The sequence below is a fragment of the Neospora caninum genome, chromosome III, assembly GCF_000208865.1.
Source record: "Neospora caninum Liverpool complete genome, chromosome III".
Lineage (NCBI taxonomy): Eukaryota > Apicomplexa > Conoidasida > Eucoccidiorida > Sarcocystidae > Neospora > Neospora caninum.
The window spans coordinates 1,292,899-1,312,977 of NC_018388.1; the positions used below are offsets into that span (position 1 = coordinate 1,292,899).

The 20,079-nt window shown below is 56.1% G+C and overlaps 3 protein-coding genes and 1 non-coding gene across 4 annotated transcripts; 2 read left to right on the forward strand and 2 right to left on the reverse strand.

Moving 5' to 3' along the window:
- Window positions 1-1,844: 1,844 nt before the first annotated feature.
- NCLIV_008390 (conserved hypothetical protein) lies at window positions 1,845-3,860 on the reverse strand (the record flags this gene model as incomplete). Its single annotated transcript, XM_003880354.1, has 1 exon — window positions 1,845-3,860. One exon carries the CDS (start codon window positions 3,858-3,860, stop codon window positions 1,845-1,847), a length of 2,016 nt encoding a protein of 671 aa, XP_003880403.1.
- Window positions 3,861-5,834: 1,974 nt separating this feature from the next.
- Window positions 5,835-5,916, reverse strand: NCLIV_t040007. Its single transcript has one exon. It is a non-coding gene; the product is annotated as a tRNA-Ser (tRNA).
- Window positions 5,917-8,617: 2,701 nt separating this feature from the next.
- NCLIV_008400 (tryptophanyl-tRNAsynthetase,related) lies at window positions 8,618-13,323 on the forward strand (the record flags this gene model as incomplete). The annotated part of the gene is made up of 7 exons (XM_003880355.1): window positions 8,618-8,664; window positions 9,192-9,513; window positions 10,044-10,530; window positions 11,194-11,342; window positions 11,630-12,062; window positions 12,763-12,988; window positions 13,176-13,323. 7 exons carry the CDS (start codon window positions 8,618-8,620, stop codon window positions 13,321-13,323), a joined length of 1,812 nt encoding a protein of 603 aa, XP_003880404.1.
- A 2,941-nt stretch (window positions 13,324-16,264) lies between these two features.
- On the forward strand, window positions 16,265-18,043 carry NCLIV_008410 (gamma-aminobutyric acid receptor-associated protein-like 1, related; the record flags this gene model as incomplete). Its single annotated transcript, XM_003880356.1, has 3 exons — window positions 16,265-16,295; window positions 17,199-17,307; window positions 17,809-18,043. 3 exons carry the CDS (start codon window positions 16,265-16,267, stop codon window positions 18,041-18,043), a joined length of 375 nt encoding a protein of 124 aa, XP_003880405.1.
- Between the last annotated feature and the right edge of the window lie 2,036 nt (window positions 18,044-20,079).

Sequence of the window (20,079 nt, forward strand, 5' to 3'; positions counted from 1 at the left end):
ACGTGCCCGCTCGCCACGTTATATTTTGTAGCCTTTGTTAACTCCTAAAGCATATTTGACCATACAGGAAACCGTCAAAAGAAACCGACAAGCGCTGCTTAGAACATCGCGACTATCCCTCCGATGCTCACATATATGGCATTGGCTGATAGTCGTTTTTGTTAACTTCATTCAGAAAAGGGACCATCCAAGCCACACAGAGCGCGCGTATACACGCGCTGCCTTTGCGCACTCTCGAAACACCGAGCAAGATCGGCATCACCCGTCAGGGAAGCAGCCAGTCCCTAAGAAACCCTGCCTCCATCAATCGCCGTGTCTACCAAATACCCGGTTTCCACATCCGTGACTGCTCCATACAAAATTGAAAAAAGTGGCTGCTACTAGCATGGCCTTGACACCCGAGCCGTGGCCCTTGCCCCAACCCATGATCAGGGTTTCTTCCTTTTTCGCTTTGTACGTTTCTGGGGTCTTCCCTGTTTCCCTCAGTACCGCCACTCCCTCATCTTCCATTTTTCCTCTCCACACCGCCGGCTGCCTTCCTCGTAAGGCTGCGCCACGTGGCGTACAGGCTGATGTCCTACAAGACGACATTCCCTGGGAGAGATCAAAACCCGCGTTCCTCCTCCACCTGTATATATTTTCGATGGGACTTGCCTTGCGAACATACGCAACCAGATTCCTTCTCCACCCCCCGCTTCGGCGTTTTCTACTTCATCGTCTGCTCTCGGTGAACAATGTAGTGGGAGAATCCCCTGTGGGGTCCAGCCCCCGGCAGCTTCTTTCGGCTGCTCCGACCTGTCCTTGTTGAAACGAGACTGGCCTGTTTCTGCCATCTCTCTTGCATCGTCATATGCATTCCTACAGGAAGAGCGCGCGTGTCGCCGCGCCTGTGAAAGAACTTGAATTCCTCAGGGGACGCAGATGCGTCGCTCTGTCCCAACACGGTCAAAAGCAGGATCGCCTGTCCACCGTCGCGGCGCTCACCGTCAGGATGAAGCTGTGCCACGCTAAGGAATTCTTGGCGCCCGCCCTCGCTTCTGTTTTAAAACACCATCGGCACAAGCTCGGAACCATTGCATCCGAAACCTGTTTAACCCATCGTCTCCACCATGAAGATGATGGTGACCTAGCAAATCGGACTCCACGTCCTTCGCGGCTCTCGTCTGTATATTCTGTAACCGATGCCGCACGAAGACCAGTGTGTTATCTGCTGCACGCGACACACCACGCAGATACTCCGCAACCCCGTCAGTTATCGCGTCACCAGAAGAACCCGTCTTTGACGGGCACACTCCGTTCGCCACGTTAGTATGCACTCCGCGGAAATCCAGTACTTTTCCACCTTTTGCCGAGGTGCTTTGAACACACGTAGGAAACGGCTTCCCGTGACCAGAATTCCTGCGTGTCTGTTGCTTCACACCAAAGACCTTCGACGCCGACCCACCATCGGAATTGTGTTCCTGCGTATTCAGCGAATGCCGAAAGCAGAGTCTCGAGCCCAGCGCGCCAGGCCATGGACGCCTCTCCAGCGTCCTCACGAACAAGAGGGAGACCTCAGATTTACACGGAACTGATCCTGGCAGATACATCAAATCCTGATTCGTTCGTTCAGCCAGACACGTGATGGGGATAGGGCGAAGCCCAAGACGCATCGAGGCCCGATACGTGCGCAGGCGTTAATCGCCCCTGGAGGCGTCGCGCATGAAACTCAAGCTGTGCGGGGCGCAGTACACAAACAGGTTGCCTGCGAGACGGTTTGCACTTTCCTTTCCCCCCGACGCCCAGCTCTGCGGAGGCGAAGACGCCATTATGAGAGCGACTAGAAAAACGGCAACAAGTGACGATTACTGCACACGACACCAGTTCCGCGTAGACGACTCGTCTGTTGGCGAGGTGGATTCTTCAAGTTCACAGCTTGGGTCCTTGTTCACAGGAACATCTTGCAACTCTGCGGAAGAAAGCCTTCGCGGAACAGCCCGCCGCATCCCTGAGGTGCCAGTCGCGATGCGGAACTGCTCGGCCATCTCCGCGTCGGCTCCACCCTGCGCCGCTCCGTCCCCGTTCCCCTCGCGCTGTCGCCTGTCCCATCCAGGACAGAATTTCACTCGCCCCACCATAAGTCTCTCCCAGAGCTGCCTCCCGCGGCGCGAGTGAAAATCGTAGTCTCGGCTGCAGTCCTGCATTTGCTGCGCCTTCCGAAGCAGACACCCAGATCCTCCGGGGTGGATCGACAGAATGGGAAGCGCGTCGTAGATGCAATCGTGCGCAACCAGCCAGCAGCCCCCACTCCGACAGTGGCGGGCGACTTGGCACAGCGTGTACTCTGGCGCAGGTTCACGAGAGATGATTTTGAGACATTTCGTGGAGAGCCAGCCACGGGGACCGGCGGAAGCTGCGCTGCCAGGGGAGCTCCAGCTGACGCCGCGCACGAGTATTGGCGTTGACGCAGGGCGCCTGAACTCTACACGCCGGGGAGGCGTGGTCGGGCCGCTAGAGGTCTCAAAGCAAAGGTTCTCCGCGGACTCCTGCGCGATCTCTTGGCAAAAGTCGAAGGCAGACGATGGAGCAGAAGCGTTGAGCAGCGACTCCACGGACTCCGTAGATAAAAGAGAACACAGCGGCGTCTGAAGATCACGCGTCACGTCCAACACGTCCGGCAAGGAACGGAGAGCGAGACACTCGGGACACTGCTCGTTCGCGCAAATGTCCAAACAGCAGGGACACGCATCACAGTTAACAGAAGACGGGGCCCCGTCACCTCGCCGTGACGCGTCTCGCGTTCCTGCGTCAGACGGCGGAGCGCTGTTTAGCGGTGGAAGGCCCGCAGGATCTGCATCTGCGAGACGCTCCGACGTTCCCGCAGCCGACTCGCGCGAGGAAGGCGGTGCTGCAGTTGCCGAGGGCGACGCAGCTGGACCCGCAGGGACGGTTCGTCCACCCAGCGGATCCACTGGCGACTTGGAGGGACCAGCCTCGACCGGCATGGCCGGCGAAGCGGAAGCCGGTGCCAGTGATCCCTGGGACCGTCCCACAGGAGAAACGATTTCTGAGCCCGCGTTGTTTTGAGTGGCCGAGACGGACGAGAACGCCGCTCGTGAGGCTGCCTCTCGGTGCGATTGAAGCTCTGCGGAAGGGAGCTGCGCGACGGTCGCCACCTGCGCCTCGCCGCGTTCTGCATCGCTGTCCGTGTTAGGTTTCAGGGCGCTCATACACGGCTCGTCGTCAGGACTCAGCGTGATTTTGAGCCGGGCGCCAGAGGCGTCCGCTCGCGTGGGCGCCGCCGGGGCTCCGCCGAGCGCCGCATCTTCGACGCACACGACACTCGGCGCCGAGCTTTCTTCTCCACTGTCCTGGAGTTTGTCTCTCTGCGAGGCCGGCGAGGTGGAGCAAGCAGAGCTCCGGCTGGTGTCGTTTCGGAGGGAAGGCGCGTCAAAAGGGCAGCTGCTGCAGTGGTACTTGAGAGTCGAAGGCGTCAAAAAGAGGGGACACGACGCGCAGGCGCGGCTGCCCCAGAGCAGACTCCGGGAGGAGGGACAAAAGAACTGCCGCGCAGGACGGCGGCCTCGCCAAGAGGAAGAGTGACGCACGGGGTAGCAAGACGGAGGAGCCCTAGGGTCCGCCAAAGGCAAGCGCCTGGTGTCTGTTGGGCGAGCGCGATCCTCGTTTTCACTCCGCGCGCGAAGCGACTCTCCGGTTCCATCGTCGCCGGAGGCCGCAGGCGCGCTCGCCGAAGTGAGCAACTGCGGCGCCGGGTTGAACGCGCCGTCCTGCGCCGGGGAAGCCGAGATGGGAATTCCTGGTCCCCGGGGGTTCGACTCTGCCGCACGAGCTCCGACGGAAGAAGCACAGGCATCGCCCATCCTAGTCGCGAGTGAGCGAGGCGACGCGAGAAAAAACAAGGCATATCGCCAAACCAGATGTTGGGTCTCGGGTTCCGGCGTGTGCTCGCAGGCACAGCACCCAAAATCCAACAATTCCCGCGTTACCGCCTTCGTTTTCTGTACCGGACGGGACACCGTGGGAGCGATAGGGGGAGACGGGTAGAGAAGGAAGAGGCGGGCGAGGCGGCGCACCTCTCGTCGCCAGAGGAGCGCCTCGAGCCCTACATGGACAGTCGGTGAGAAACAAGATTCGCTCTTCCTACGAGTCGAGGGAGGACTGGCGAGCCGCTTCTATGCGAAAAGGTTCAGCAGAGAAACCACAACCGGAAAAGCGTAGGCGACGCGTGGCACACGATCGACCGCCCTGTGCGGGAACCACTGAAAAAACCCAGAGGCCTTCCTCCATGAATTTTGACGAGGCACATATTTCCACTTACGGACAAACAAAGATTCGGCAAAGCGAGCAGACGGGGGAGAACCACCGCGAGGCGCCGCACACCTAAGGATCTGTTTCGGAAACCGCTGAATCAGGACTGCAGCTCTGCTCGTTAACGGGAGAAGCAGGAAAAGGCGGCAGCCATCACATGGAGCGGACGGGGAAACCAGCACGGCTGAATAAATACCCGACGGCTACAGCCAAAAAAAGCCGGTGGCGAGGGTCCGTAGGGCCCCGCAGGACGATCGCCCGTCTGGAAGGAAGCCTGCTTAACGCAGAAGACGCGGCTGAACGCTGAAGCGTGCATAAACGCCCACACAGGCAACCATCGAGAGACGCTGGCTCAACCGAAAGCACGAAACGACAGATTTCTCTACAGTCCCAGAGGACGGTTGTGAGCTCCTCAGGCAGAGAAAGCGTGGCGCACAACGCGTCTGGGCCAATCGGAATATCGCTCGTTTCGAAAGCTGGCAAGCGATGGAAAAATGATCAGCAATTGGGCCCCTTTTCGGATCAGCTTCAGACACTTTTCCCGGCAGTGGCCCCCCTTAGGGAGAGAGTTCTCTCTTGTGACAGGGGGAGCCCACAGCCAAAGGCTACGAGCATGCAATGCAGGCGAGTTCTTGCGGGGAAACCCTCATAGCTGGGTTGCGCCATCAGTGCAGAAAAAGCCGATTTTGACTCAGAAAATTCTTTCTCCTGCTACGCAGAAAAAGACCCGTGCGCTGCCTTTTAGTAAGGGGCAAGATAGCGTCAAACTGAAATAATCCATCTTCTGAAGGGGAAAAAGCGGATTTCTCTGTGCAAGATGTGGTAGTCGTGCGTTAAGAAGCCGGGGGGTGACTGTGCCGGACAGAAAGAGAGCAGCCTCAGGATTGAGAAGTTTTATGAAGACGCATTGAAGAAGATATTCCCAGTAGGCACGAGCATTCGCGGCTTCATGGACTGGCTCTTTTTGTCGCGCTGAAAGGGAACTACAGCAGCATGATACCTCTGGCCCCAGGGAAAAACAAAAATCGTGTCTAGCTCACCTTTGACACGGATGGGCTTAACAGGAGCAAGAAGAGGAAGAAAAAGAAACTGGAAAGAGTCTTGGTTCTCGCTTCGGATGCGAGAGAAAACAAAGCAACTGGGTACACAATGGTAACTCCACTGGGTCCACTGTCGCTTCTGCCGTCAGGATAGTCACACACTCCACACCTGCCATCTTCTACGCCTAAGTTCTCCTTTCTATTAGGAAACGGAATGTGCAGTTTTATGTCCACTAAGAAGAGACATTAGATTACGGTACGCATGCCACGAACGGGGGTATGTAGGCTCGTGGTGTTAAAACATAAACGAATCCTTCACATCGAGATCACTAGGTTGCTGGCGAGAAATGGAAATACGGACGCCTGATCAGGGAAAACAACTGCCTTGCTTTGGGAAAGTATTCTAACTGTTGGGAATGGTATTCGACCAATTGGCACACTGCTAAAGCTACATAGAGAGCTTTCCTGCTCGGCGGAAAAAACTCACGACAACGGCAGGATTCGAACCTGCGCGGGCAGAACCCAATGGCTTAGCAGGCCACCGCCTTAACCACTCGGCCACGTTGTCGAATCTAGGCGGGTCATTTCTTGGCCCCAGAGTTTCCAAATGTTCAACGGTTGGCCATTTTACTGATTCGGGTTTCCCTGTGAGTAATGCTACCGTATGAATTCGTGCTCGCAAGCATTTTGTCTCGATGCAGGCCTGAATGCAATGAACAGTCAGTTGACCGGTAGCGCCTACCGTTCTCGTGTTTCGGAAGGGGTAGCTTGTTGGGGCCTTACGGACGAAGACGGCGAATGACAGCTATGCACTATCCCCTTGGCGAGCGATGGAAAAGTAAGAACTCTCATTACACACACACACACACGTGAGATTTGTAAGTCTCCGCCTTCATCTACGAATGCATCCTTAAACGTGCGTATACGCTGAAGCTTTTCCTTTCTAGTAGCACCAGTTGCTCCGATCCGCGTGACGTGACTAATACGCTGACGGGACAAAGTTAGCAGCGCGCTTCCTCAAGGAAATATCTATAAACCTGCGTTGATGGAAAAATATACGCGACACTGAAACCCGCAAGCTGCCTTTGGTTGAAGGCTGTACTGCAACTTTTCGCTTCAACACTGCGATGCAGTTACTGGGTGAAAGAGTGCAGTAAGGCAGGTTACACACGGCCGTCGTAACGGGTAATATCTTGTGAGCCACTTTCCTCTTTTGCCCTGTTTTTCTCGAGCCGATTTACATCACGACGGAGGCGTGAGGAGCCTGCTACATTCTGAGCTGTAGCAGGCGTCTTCTCTCCATATTTTCCCACGGCAAGGCCGCACAGAACTTTACTTTTGTTGCTAGGGACTCCCTGAAATCCCTTGCTCAATTGGCCATGAACGGAATATTAGATTCAAAGCGAGTTAAATATTACCTTTGGCACTGCGAACCGGCGCTTGCATTTGCCATCTCAGTTCCTTCGCTGTGGCATCTACTCTCTGCGGCGATTTGTAAAACATCCGACTCACGCCTGCAGTCCCCATAATGCCCGATCCTCCTGTTATTCACCAAACCACTGTCATTTCATTTCTTCATGTGCATGAAGAAGCTTGCTGGTATCGGCTCGCGTTCGTCAATCGGTCAGCGGAGGTAATGGACTTTGTACTCTGTGTGCGTCCAATTAAGCGACAGCTAAACTAGATGCCAATATGTAAATTACTTATAGCCCTGCAATAAGAGGAAAAAAATTGATTCTCTTATTTCTACGACGTTCTTCAGCTACAGTGGCAGTCCACTAGCATTACACAGAGACCACTACACTTTTGGGAGCTGTTCTCCGTTGAATTTTCTACATTTAGCGACTTCATCCCGTCATTGGTCTTTGTTTCCAGACGGACCTCTGCAGTGAGCAGATTCAGTGGCGTTATTCTGGTAGAAACCTGGCGTTTCCCGATATACAGTCCCGACGAAACTTGCTGTCTCTGTCTTCACTCGACTCGAGACACGGCTTACATGCCGGCCTCTCGTACTCGGCCGTGTCTCCTGCGGGGGCGTCTTTTCGCAAGACAACTTCTCTGAGCGCGACGTCTGCGGCTGAACTGGCCGTGATAACGTGGAGCTTTCATGCTCCGAACTCTTTCCTGTTTTTCTTTCTGAGACGGAGCATCGCAGAGACCATGTTTCCGAGGCCTGTTTCAGGGCGCTAGAGCGGGCGCCTCCTGCTGGCTTGGCGGATCCCAGAGTTTGAGAGGGCCGAATGCCAAACAACGAACGCTTTACAACTACGGAATATAACCACGTCAAATCAGTTTAAATAGGTCTCGTTTTGCCCTTCGCTGCATCGCCGACGCCGTCGAGAAGCGCTAGTTTCCTTTGTGCGATATGCCTTTGCGTGCCGCAGCAGCTGAATCACCACGTTTGTTGCTCTCGCTTCCATGGATGAATTGCACATAATTGCACCGTGGCGTTCCGTTTTCCTCCATATACGCAGTGAGAACGTCTTGAACTGTCTTTTATTCGGCGATGCTGACTCCCGCTTTCTGCTTCCTGGTCACCTGTGTTCACGATGCGCGCTACGGGGCGACGCCAAGATTTCGCCCCCGCCTGTTGTTTTCGTCTCGCCGTGTCTCTTATCTGCGTTTCCTCTTTCGTCAGTCCGCCAATCCAAGCTTCGCCCCTCGCTCGGCGCCCCCAGTTTTTTCATCCTGCTCGTCCTGACCGTGCGTTCTCAGAGTCCACCGGCGTAGGCACTCCCTGCGGCTTCACTTGTGCGACAGGGCCAGGCTCCTGCGTCGGATGCCTCTACGCAAGAAGTGTCGACACACGTGTCGCCCTGGAGGGAAGAATCACGCGGAGGCTCCGCGACTCTCATCTGGAGACTCCGCACGCATTTCCATGTCGACACCCTCCAGAACGGCGCGACCGTGGCGTCGCGACTGGAACCTCGTCGCCGAGTCCTCGGTTTTCTTTCCCTGCCTTTCTTATAACCGAGGTTCGTGTCTTTCGCCACAACGATGCCTCTGAGGCGACTGTCTGGTCTCCGTCCTGTCGCCGTTCGCCGTGCCGCGGCTCTTCTCCGCAGAGCCTTTTCTCGCGGCACACGTTCGGGCGAGGCGACCTCCCAGAGGGTCCGTCTCGCGCAAGCCTCGCATTTCTCTCGTCTCCACGAGGCCTTGGCTCCGGATTCCTCGCTGCCAAGACGGCTGCGCGATCCACGCCCTCACAGCCCAGGCCTGACCAGAAGACTTCGGCCCGCCATTTCCCCTCCAGATCCGCGAGACCCCCGATGCACACTCCGCACGCCGCGGGGGGGAGCGCTCCCGACGATGCAAGGTCAGGTTGTGCCAGGGCGTAGCCTTCATTCGATGCAACCCCACAACGGTTGTGTCGCGCGTCACGAGGTGCCGGCGAACTGAGCCTTCCCCTCCGTTACGCGTCCTCTCATCGCAGCAGTCTTGCGTCAATTTAGGTATCTTGCCGAGTCCCCCGCAACCCTGCTAGCTCCGTCGTGTCGGTTGCCTGCTTAGGCTGACTGGAGCCGTTCGTGTGAACCAAATATCTACTGCTTCGCTGCATTCACCAACCGGATAGGTCACCAGGGAAGGTTCCTACTCCGAACCCATCTGGTAGCTTGACGGGATCTCTGAGCCTCGCATGCAAGATGAAAAGAAAGGCTGTCTTCATCCCGCACGGAGTTTCCATTTGGTTCAGCCTGGATCGATGTGGTTGGCGTGGGCACTTTGTTCTCTTCCGGATTCCGTGCTGATCGGTACACGTCGTAGGACCGAGCAGCCCTTGGAGTGTCCACACTTCCTGCGCTTCCAACAGTTGCGATCCTTTCCAAAATGCCTTTTTTTCAGCCGTTCGACCTGCAGAAGTCGCCTTTTCCTGCATGCATCGCCAGCACCCCCGCCCGGCTCGCCCTCGTCCGCTCACCTCAACCGTGAAGCTGGTGCCGATCAGGCTGCGCATGCCGCTCCGCTCGCGTTTCACCTCTCTCGCCAGGCGGCGCCCGCGAACGAGGAGGCGGAGAAGCCTCTGAACGACGGAGGGCGCGAACACCTGCGGGGAATCGCCGCGAGGGAGGCTGAGCACCAGGACGGACGGCCTCTGTGGATGGAGGATCATGCCGGTCATCTGGACCAGCTATTTCGAGGCTCACGCGTCATGACTGGTCTTCAGGTGAGAACCGCGTGCCTGCCACAGGTGGCTGCTGGCAGCTGGACACGTCAACGGTAGAGCACAAGACTGGAGACCGTTAAGTTATCAATTCCATTTGATTTGCAACCCCTTGGTCCCTCGGCCGAGCAGACGCACGTGTCTTTCGTTCTCTCTCTGCATGCGATCCGCCTCGAAATCACAACAGTGGAAAGGCGGAGAATGCTGGCAGTGTGAACGCCATGGAAACGGTTACGGACATAGCTATACGAGAACTGCATAGCCGACGAAGACTCGCGTTCCTTCGTGGTGTCTTCTCCGTAGCATATTGCACAGCCCCACGCACCGCTCATGTGAGTGTTCACATTTGGTCCTTCCGGGGAGATGTCGCTACGCACCTACAAGGCGACGCGTGCGTATGCGCTCTTCTGAGAGGGACAGGGATCCACGTTCTCCCCCCTCTCTTTTGAACATGTCAGCCCACGCGTTCCGCAGGCCTTTCGGGCACTGTTTCGGCAACGATGCGTGGGTGGCTTCTTTGCCTGCTTGTGCAGCCAAGTGGGCACCTGCATCTCGGCAATTATTTCTCAGTGGTTCGTCCGCTGCCGACTTTGGAATCGTCGGGCGCGTCGATCACATGTCTCATCGGCGACCTGCACGCCTCGTTTGGGGGCCTCGACCGGACGGGCGTAAGCCTTCTGTCTCCGGAGACAATCAGGTTTCGCTCAGGCCGAGTCAACGCAGCAGACGGCGACCGTCTCAGAGGCGCCGTTTCTCGACACGGAACCAGTACCCCCGCCTGCGGAGGGAGAACGGCGGACTCCAACGAGGGGGGTTCTGTCGAAGACACGAAGGGGATCTCCGAGAAGACGCTCGACGCAGTCGCGATGCTGCTGGCGGCCGGGATACATCCTGTCCTTGACGCAAAAGTCGACGGGATAGATGGCTCGGAGACACGGGGCAACACCGCCGTGGTTGTGCAGAGCCTCGTCCCCGAACACACCATGCTCGCTACGCTGCTGATGGGGACTACGCCCCTAGGTGAGTTCGGTGCGGTTGGGCGTGTTCTCGCGGCGTGTGCGACTGGACGGAGAGCCGTTGTGACCCCGCGCTGCAGGCTCTTGCGGTGGCCAGAAGTCGATACGACGGATCCTACTGGGACGTTTCCCACTAGTGCTTCTGTCTCATCAAACTTTGGTTCGATGCCGTTATCGTGTTCCCACGTGCGTGGCTGTGCAGTCCTGCTTTCTGTGGCGCCGACAACACTCCTCGTAGAACCCGCGAAGCCCATCCGCTGAGGGCTCTGGTTTCTTAGCTTCATCCGCTGGCCCTTGTCGCGCGCATCACAGATCGTATGGGGCTGCTAAGCAAGTGCATGTGCTGGAGCGCCGGTGAACGCGTGTCCCAACTACAAACGGCAAACGCCGCGCGAGACCGGCTCCTCGTCAGATCGGCAGGAACAGCCACCAGGGAGTCGAGTTCGGATCGGCTGTTGCGCCGAGTGAGCGACGAGCCGTGTGTCCGGTTGCAGGGTTCTTTGAAGGTGCGCTGGAAGGCGTAGTGTGTAGGGGCTTCCAGAAGCGTTATCTCGGGATGCGACGGCAGACTCGGCCCCTGTTTCTATCGGCCTCCCCACTGTGTGATCCGGTGGACTGTTGCGATCATCCGCGACGTGGCCCCTGGTCTGGCATCCTCTGCATGCAGCGTGGCTGGAACGGTGTACGGGTGCATCGGCCAATATTCGTCGCCTTGACGGAGAAGCGCGAGGCTCGGCTGACAGCGGCAAGCACAGTGCGCTGCAGGGCGACGAAGGCCGCAGAGCAGACGTCGGCATGCGGTTTTATCCGTTACTGGTGAGTAGACGTCGCCGTCCCCTGGGGGGGGGGGGGTGTTAGGCCGACCTGGCACTGTGAGATCAGGCGCAGGTGAGGGCTCAAGGCGACTGTCGTCTTCTCGCGTCGTTTCCATCCCGTGAATGCAACGAGTTGGTGCACGCAGCCGTAAGAGTGGGTTCAGTGCATGGGGCCCACCGATGCTGTGTTAAGTGTCGTTAGGGTGGACAGAATTTGGGGCGTGTTCTGGTGGATCGTGTACACACCTTTCCGGAACTGTGTGTCTGCCGACTCCTTCATACCCACAGATGGCAGCGGATATCCTGTCACACGATTCCGACTTCGTGCTGGTGGGCGGGGATCAACGCCAGCATGTCGAGTTCACTCGCCAAGTCGCTAGGCGGTGGAACCGCTCTTTTCTCCCCTGTTCCTCCGAGGGCGCCGGCGGGGACCAACCAGCTGGGCGTCGGCGGGCAGACCCTCTGGCGTCCAGTGCGACTGGGCGGTTGACGAGCGCGCGACCGGCGACACGGCAGGGTCTGTGTGTGCCCAAAATGATAAGCTACAGGCGAGTGTCTTCGAGAATCGGAGATCTGCAGAGCCCGGGGAACAAAATGAGCAAGAGCGGCTCGCATGCGTCCGGAAGTGCACCGCTGAACTCCAAGGGATGCGTATTTCTTCTAGACCCTCCGGATGTCATCGCTCTGAAGATCGCCAAGGCGAAGACTGATACACTTCGCGGTGAGGGAGAAATGCAGACGGGAAAGGAAGCAGTCGCCAGGGCTTTCGGGGAGTTCCATAACCGGTGGGTTGGCCGTGCACATCAGGCCAGGCCCTCGGTTGGTCAAGGCAACATTTCCCAGAACCAGACACCTCAGGTTGAGTGACTCCACTGGCTCAGCGTGCTTGCAGGCTGTCGGGAAACGGGTGGGAGGAGAACATGCGCGACTGACCAGGGAATCCACTCTTCACGGGGATACGTTTGCCCTCTCGTTGCCAGCCCTCGACTTGGCTGTGTCCCCCCAGTCTCTCACCACGCAAGCGCTGCTTCCCCGTTGGGGATTCAGAGTCCTGCGATGCCGTACAGCGGTGCCTTCAGCATTCCCGGGTGTATTCGGGGACAGCGCCCTTCGTTTCTTGGTCCACGGCGTACAACGACCCCCGAACTGAGATCGGAGAGGCGAGTGGTCCTGTTCGGAGAGCACGGTGCCCAGTCTCTGACTTCAGCGATGCATAACCAACGCACCTCTAAGTCGTAGCGGTTGCCGGGAGCGTTGCTCCGACAAGTCGTTTCGCGAGTTTTCGACAAGTCGTCGAGGGAGGCGTTGCTCTTTGCTCTTTCTGGCACCGTGTTTGATGACCATTCGCGCTCGGCCCCCGTAAGCCGTTTTCTCGTTTGTCTCATGAGAGTCGCGGTTGCTGTCGTGGGCTTTCGGTGCAGGCTTGTCCTACAACCGAGCGGGGCCGCCGAACCCTCAGCGAGAGGGAGTTGGCGACCAGGACGGAGCTGAGGGTCGAGCTGCCTGCCACAATCTTTTGCATCTTTGGAGCGCCGTGACAGGCGAAGGGCCTCAGGAGGCGGCGAGCCGCTTTAACGATGCCTCCTGGGAGTGCTTCAAGAAGGAACTGGCCGAGCGCCTCGTGGATATGCTCAGCCCTGTGCAGAGGTAAGCGGTTTGTTTCCATTTCCACTCTGCATTGCCAGGGGCGTGCGCTCGGAATGCGCGATCCCCGGCACTGCCGCCCTACTTTCCTATACGGGCGGTACCGTCGAAATGCCGCCGAAGCTCGATTTTCGTGACAGTTTGAATCGGTGTGCTCTGTCGCAGTCTCCTGCACATTTTCTGTGCGCAGGCGCTATCGAGAAATTAGATCTGACACCCCTTACCTGCGTCGCGTGATCGCCGCGGGTGCACGAGTGGCCCGCCAAAGAGCCGCCGCGACACTGCAGCACGTCAGACAGGCAATGACCATTCTAGACACAACCTGGGAGGCAACCTGAAACGGTTGCTCTCTCATTTGTCAGGTCGAGAGTTTCAGTAACAGAAATTTGCACTCCACGTTGAGGGCCTCCTGACTTTTTCCTGGGGATACCTTGGGGCGCAGGTGGATGCGGTGTTATGTGCGAATCCGTGGTGGAACTGCGAGGTACCTCCGTCCTTGTCGAAGACAGTTTCTTCAGAGCCGCGTGTGCTAACAATGTCAAAACCGTAAGACGACCTCTCTGTGTCAGTTTATTGGAGAAGCGTTCAGGTGCTTCGGAGAAGCACGATGAGCATTTTCGGGGCGGCACCGCTCGCAGGCTAAAGTTGTGCCTGGGGGAGGATTTGTTCATGCGGGGCATCTGTAGGGCTTTTTTGTGTGCTGCCCGCCCTCAGTTCCTCAATTCGTCTCTTTGTTGTCCCATGCGAACGAGGACTGCAAATGGTCTGCCGTGCCACAGAGGATCGTCGCGTGAAACAGGCGGCTAGCACACACAGTAGACAAAACCCGGAGCGACAGTTGGTGTCTCTCCGTCGACGTGTGTAAACGATTTGAAAGCGGTGCCGAGAAGTAGAGGACAGGAAACTCGAAGTTTCTTTTCCAGGGATGCCGTAGTTCGGAAGTGCCTATGCGTCTATGCAAGTCCTCTAGAACGGCCTGCCCCCCCCCAGAGGGGGGAATCGGCGTTTTGTCCGAAAGAAGACGCAGGCCTGTATCAGCACAGCACGACTGGTGTCGCTGAGCGTGAAACAAGAGCAGTTCCTGCAACCTGTCTACGACCTAAGCGATGGAACGTGTGACAAGAACAGTGGGCGTCTGTGAAGCTTTTTATGGGTCAAGATGTGCGTCTTGCTCGGCAAAGGCTGAGCAGAGAGAGCTGTCGTAATGCTACCGTGAGGTAGCTGAGCGTCGACGGAAAGTCTATTGACCACCCACAAGAGGTTGCAATACTCCCGAGAAAAAACTCCCGCCTGAACCTAGAAACCAACCCGTTGAAAGGCATGCCGGTAGCTACGCAAGGCAAATGCCGCGCCTGTACATTCAGCCGTGCACGATGTGGGCCATCGAAGAACTGTGACTTGAACGAAGCCAGAGTAAAGCAGCGGATCCGAGCATTTTCTGGAAAGTGACGTGCCTGCATGCAGCCTGGTACGCCAATAGCTACCTTGGTCCACGAATACTTGTAGTTTTACAGCATTCGTGTGGGATTCTTGGACAGAGTCCCGTGCTATGCGTACCCGACGTGCGGTGGAGTAATTAAGCATGCATGCAGTCAATGCAGGTTACGAGAAAAAAAGTGAAGCAGAATACGGGGATGTCCACGTCACCATATCGCCCTTCATATACATAAATATAATTGAATGGTGTCGACCACCGCCTCAGCACACCGCTGTCTGAGCGCCACACAGCGATGATCTAAGGTGTAGAGATGCGGATGACCGCCCCCCGTAAGGGGTGGAGAAATGCTTTCTTGCTCTGCCTCGATTTATAGGAGGCGGCAATCACTAGACATTGTTTTCAGTGTCCGAAACGTGGCTCTATAACTCGCACAGCGGCATGGGGGGCGGGACCTGACACAACATATCCGTTTCCTCCAACTCCGGCGGAAGGCTGAGGTGAATACCCCTTAGGATTTCTGACACAGCTGCTTTGGACCAACGCGCCATTCCTAAAAATCCTAGGAATCGCTAATGGGCCTGAACACTCCCGTCGCTTCGCTTCTCTGTATCACCTCGGTACGCTACGCGTAAGCGTGTACATGAAGACAACTCGAAGAAAATCCAGTTGAAAGCATGGGGGTCAGCATGCAGCCTATCCACCTACCACGGGAAAGTCCAAATGAGTCAAAAGAATGTGGAGAGGCACAGTAGTACAGCTCAGCATGGGGAATATGCTCGTCCGAGATGCGGCGAACTCGCACATACACCGCTGCCCACTCCAAGGCGTACGCTTTTGTGAAGCTACTTCCCATTGAGACTACGTTTACGTATTTATTTCTACGATACCTACTGGTTTTTGCATGTGTACTGTCCTGCTAGCGCCACCCCGCGGAAAAAGCGACACCGTGTATTTTAGCAAAATGATCTGCACTGACCGTCCAGTGGACACGGTACGCGTGCCTGGCGGGCTTTGCCAAGGCAGGGATGTGGTATTTCTCCGTCCCTTGCGTTACTTATGTAGCGGACTGCGCCTTGAAATCATTTGTGGCAGTTTGTGAGGAATTCGTTTTTGGAAGCGGCAATCTCCGCTCGTGTATACATCCCCTCCTCTTCACAACACCCGCCTTTGTGACTTTCACCGGACACGGGCGGGATTTGGTCACAAACGGCGAGGCGGTCGGGCATGTTTCGGCGCGCGGCTTCGATCGCGTTTCTTATGCTCTTCTTTTTTTCTGATATCTCCAGTTCGCCGCGTTGGCTCCATTTTCCTTTGCGTCCGATCGGGGAGTTAATTTTTACCCCGTCTTTCTTTTCAGTAGGCAAGCGTCCAAGTTCGAGCCCCGTAGAACGCGTAGTTGGCAAACAAGCACCCATTCCTTCCAACGTCAAATCGGCGCGTTATGACTCAGCCTTTTTTGCCGAAGCAGTTCCGTTGACTGTTTCCGTTTGTTTTTGAGTCGTCTATTCTGGCTTGTCAGCGATTGTTTGCCTTTGTGTGACACGGTTTCGTTACCCTCTTGTCATGCTTCTCGACACAGACAAGGCCCTGTGCTGTCTTTTCCCGCTCGCTAGGAAGCCCAAAGCGACGACGAATTCCGTTTCAGCAGGAAACATAACTGCCGCATGCACGCTATCCCCGGAGGACGGTTTTGCTCGTTTGAAAAAAACCGTCTGCCAGTAGTTCCACTGTTCCTTTCCAGACTGCAATTGTGTAGCTGCTATTTTCCGTCGAGTGTCTATCCGCGTGCCGCGAACGCGGAAAACCCAGAAAACCGAGATATATTCGCCTTCGTGACAAACATGCCGTCGATTCGCGACGAAGTGTCCTTTGGTGAGCCGTTGCCCCCAATTCAGCCTTCACCCGACCTTGTCTCCTTCCGCAATTGCGCTATGTGTGTCTGAACTCATGATTTTTTTTGCCTTTTTTCTCGTCTTCCCAGTAACTCTCGCTGCTGGTGTCGCGGCCTTTCCGGTCCGCTGTTTCCGACTAGTTCTCTATATATTTGAAAGGACGAACTTGACTGAAACACATCCGAGCATGCCTTGCCGTTCACCGAGCGACGAAATTCATCAAGTTTCCGATTCTTTGTTCCTTCCATGAAACTTAACGTATACAATGCGAGCCGAGCCTCGTGGTTCCCAAACACTATCAGAACCTTTTTATAGATAGCGAAGGGACGCGTTTTGCTTAGTAGATGCGGGCGCGACCGCTCGCGCGCAGTCTGTTTCTCCTGAGCGGTCTTTATCATGGGGTAGCGAGACACTTGCGAAGCGTACACACAGGAGGTTCTTTTGGATCACGGCCTGTCGTTATCCGCCTGCTCTGTGCCATCACCTGGTTACGGTGTGAATCGCATGATGTCGTAAAGCAGTGGCTTTCCAGTCCATTTGTGTGTTGATCGTGGATTCCTTTTGCTGGCACCTGAAATGTTATCCAGACTCAGCAGGTGGTCAGTGCCGTCTACTGCGAGCTGGAATCGTCTTCTGACTGTGTGTCTATCTCATCTGCTTGAAACGCGGTCTGTTTTGTTCACCGAAAACGAGCGAAAATTCGTGTGAGTTGCCCTGGGAAATTGCGCCGAGACTTACAGAGCGGACGTGTTCGAGCGTTAAACGATCCAAATCAACGTGGTCTTCTTCAGTCGACGACTTTGTCGATGCCTGGAGGATACCGCATTTCGATTTCGAGACTGACATGTTGGGCCACAGCGTTTTTGTTCTCATTTGCTTCCAGAGAAGAGGACGGCGGAGGCACACCGCATTCGGGCCAAGTATCCGAACCGAATTCCGGTTATATGCGAAAAGGCTCCCCGGTCGGACCTCCCAGTGATTGACAAAAAGAAGTAAGTTGCCCTCGTGAGCCGGCTGAGTTTCATTTCTCTTTCCGCGCAGATGTGAGCGGTATCCCCGAAGCTTCATTCGCACGTCCATGCCTTCAGAGCTATGCTCCTTTTCACATTTTGCGTCTTTTCCGCTGAGGGCAGAGACGCAATCGACTTTTAGCGGACAGCCTCGGAAGCTTCCGTGTCGTCTGTGCGGTGTTGGGGAACCGTTTTCATACCCCGGTACACGATCTTGTGGTACGCAGATAGCTTTAGGTTCGCCTGGAGAGATCTGTCCTCTTCGTTTAGGATGTTTGACCTGCAGGCTGTCGCTCCCTTACGTCAACTGTCGTGTTCTCCGTCAACCTTCATGCATGCGTGTGCACCTGGGGCAAAGGGTCCAGCGGAAGAATCAACGTGGACGCATTTCCAGTGCTGTGCATCGTTCGAGGCGCGTTGTCACGTCGAAAGCTCCACGGTTGTTTTGCCAGGTGTCTCTGGCCCGTGTCGCTGTCCGTGCAGGTTTCTGGTGCCGATGAATATGCTCGTAGGAGAATTCAAGTACATCATCCACAAGCACATCAACCAGTGTGCACAGAACAGCGGGTTGCCACTGACTCACGAGAAGACGATTTATCTGTTTGTCGAGAACACTGCTCCGAAGGCGGGTGCACTGATGCAGGAAGTGTACGAACAGCACGTGTCCGACGACGGTTTCCTCTACGTGGAATATTCGTCGGAGAATACTCTCGGATGAAGGAAGCTGTTCTAGCCAGTCGCGATACTGGCACCGAAAGCGACCGGGGAGAGGAGACAGTCGCTTTTCTTCCTGCATCATCGCTTTCTCGCGTAAACGCGGTAGAGAGAGCTGGCTGGACATGGGCTTTTTGCAGCGGCTTTTTGACTGTGCCCACCTGGGAGACGCAAACGGGAGTCGTCTCTCGTTTTTGGAGTGCACGCGAAAGATTTTCAGAGGAACGCGTATTTGTTTTTGAGAGTTAAAGGGATGCCCAAAAATGTTTAGCCGTTCAGAGAGACAGTGGGAACCGTCGTACCTTCATGCAGGCGTTTGCCTTCTCGCGGGAGTCGGACAAACGCGTAGACTGCGGATGGCAGAAGCGACACTTCTTCAGTTTGCCCTTCGGACGTTTTTCCGCTGTTGCGTTATACCTCGAGAGAAACGGCGAGGGCGCTAAAGTATCGTGCAAGAAACAAGGGAACCAGAAACCGTCATGACATCGCGTTTTTTCCTTGTTGCCGAGCGTCTTCTGCGGACCGTCTGCTGCATAGACACGGCGCTGCCATGAGCCAGTCACTCGCCCGCAACAAGGGCGTCCCGTGAGCTACGCAGCACTCGATGTGACCTCCGAGGTTATCCGAGGAATGCTCAAAAGAGATCCACCCACACACAACCGACGCTAAGGTGCGAGTTTTCCTCGCTGGGAAAATCTGCGCCTCCGTTTGCAGTTCTCTTAGAAAGAGGCCGACTGATAAGCGGCGAAAAGGGAGAGGCGACGGGGCACTGCGTGGCTTCCCCCTTCTGACGCAGAAGGCCGCAAACGAGATGAAGTGTTGGCGTATTCGCGGTTCATTCAGTCACCGTTTTCTGAGTAGGATGCGTCTCCTTTAAAAGGCTTCGGCGGGCCAAACAGCGAAATCAGGAGGCACCACTGTATCCGGACCGAGTTTAGCACACGGACAGCTCATGCCACAGAGAAGCGATTAAAAAACACCGCCTATAGAGAAACAGAAGAACACTCCGGGTAACCATTCAGATTCTGATCCCTTTGTGTGTGCCGTGATCACCTTGAGGCGTATCCTTTCTCGAACGGCAAAAAAACCTCCAGAAAGCGGGATGGAGCCCTCCACAGCGCTTCACTCAGGTTTTGGTCTCTGTCGTGCTAGGCAACGCCCTCTCAGAACATTCAGCCCTCCTTGTGGAGAGAGGAAGAACAGTGTCGGGTGCTATTGTTTTCTTTGCTCGTGCTGGAGCTCGTGTTTGCGCTCATCGTGTCACGGAAAGCTGTCGCTGTCTTGGCCGTTCGCCGTTGCGCAGGCTTCTTTCGCTCACACAACGAGAGAAGTGCTGGGGGTGTGCTCGTTTCGTGCTTCTTTCTCGTGCGCATGCATGCATGCCTCATGGAGCAACTCGGGCGAAACGCGTTTTAGCAGAGGAATCCACGACGATCTCCGGAGAAGGAGATCAGGCTCCAGGACAGTCCCTCGGATGAAGGCTGCGGCGAGACGGAGGCGCAGAAGTTGAATCAAATTGCTTTGTCGCTTCTCGTCGGAATCGGCAAGGCCTGGCGTTTCCCTTTGCCGTCTCTGTTCGCCCCGGAGGCCAGGAGAAAAGGGCTGGGAACAAAGCGTGGCGCTGGGACGGGGAGGAGCCGGGACGTCGCGGAAAGACACGAAGACGATGTGATAGCCGAGAATGGAGAGAATGTCATGGCGTCTGATGGGAACGGATAAAACCGGGAGAGGCAAGTAACAGGAACCGCATGCGTGAATCGGCTTCTGCTTCTCCCTGTCGCGTGTTCGCTCCCTTTCTCTCTATTAAAGATGTCTGTAAATGTCCCTACAAAATTGGCGCTGAATATCCGTGAAATAGGGCTAGCGATCCAACTGTTTCCACACAGGGGGGGGGGGTTAAAATGTGTTTGAAAGACTCCACGTGGTCTATGGTGCCGCGCCTCCAGAAGGAACGACAGTCCCAATCTCTGTGCGACGGATGGGTGCTCCGCGTACACAGCCGATGGACAGAAGGATGGCCTAGGCATGGACGAAGCAGAC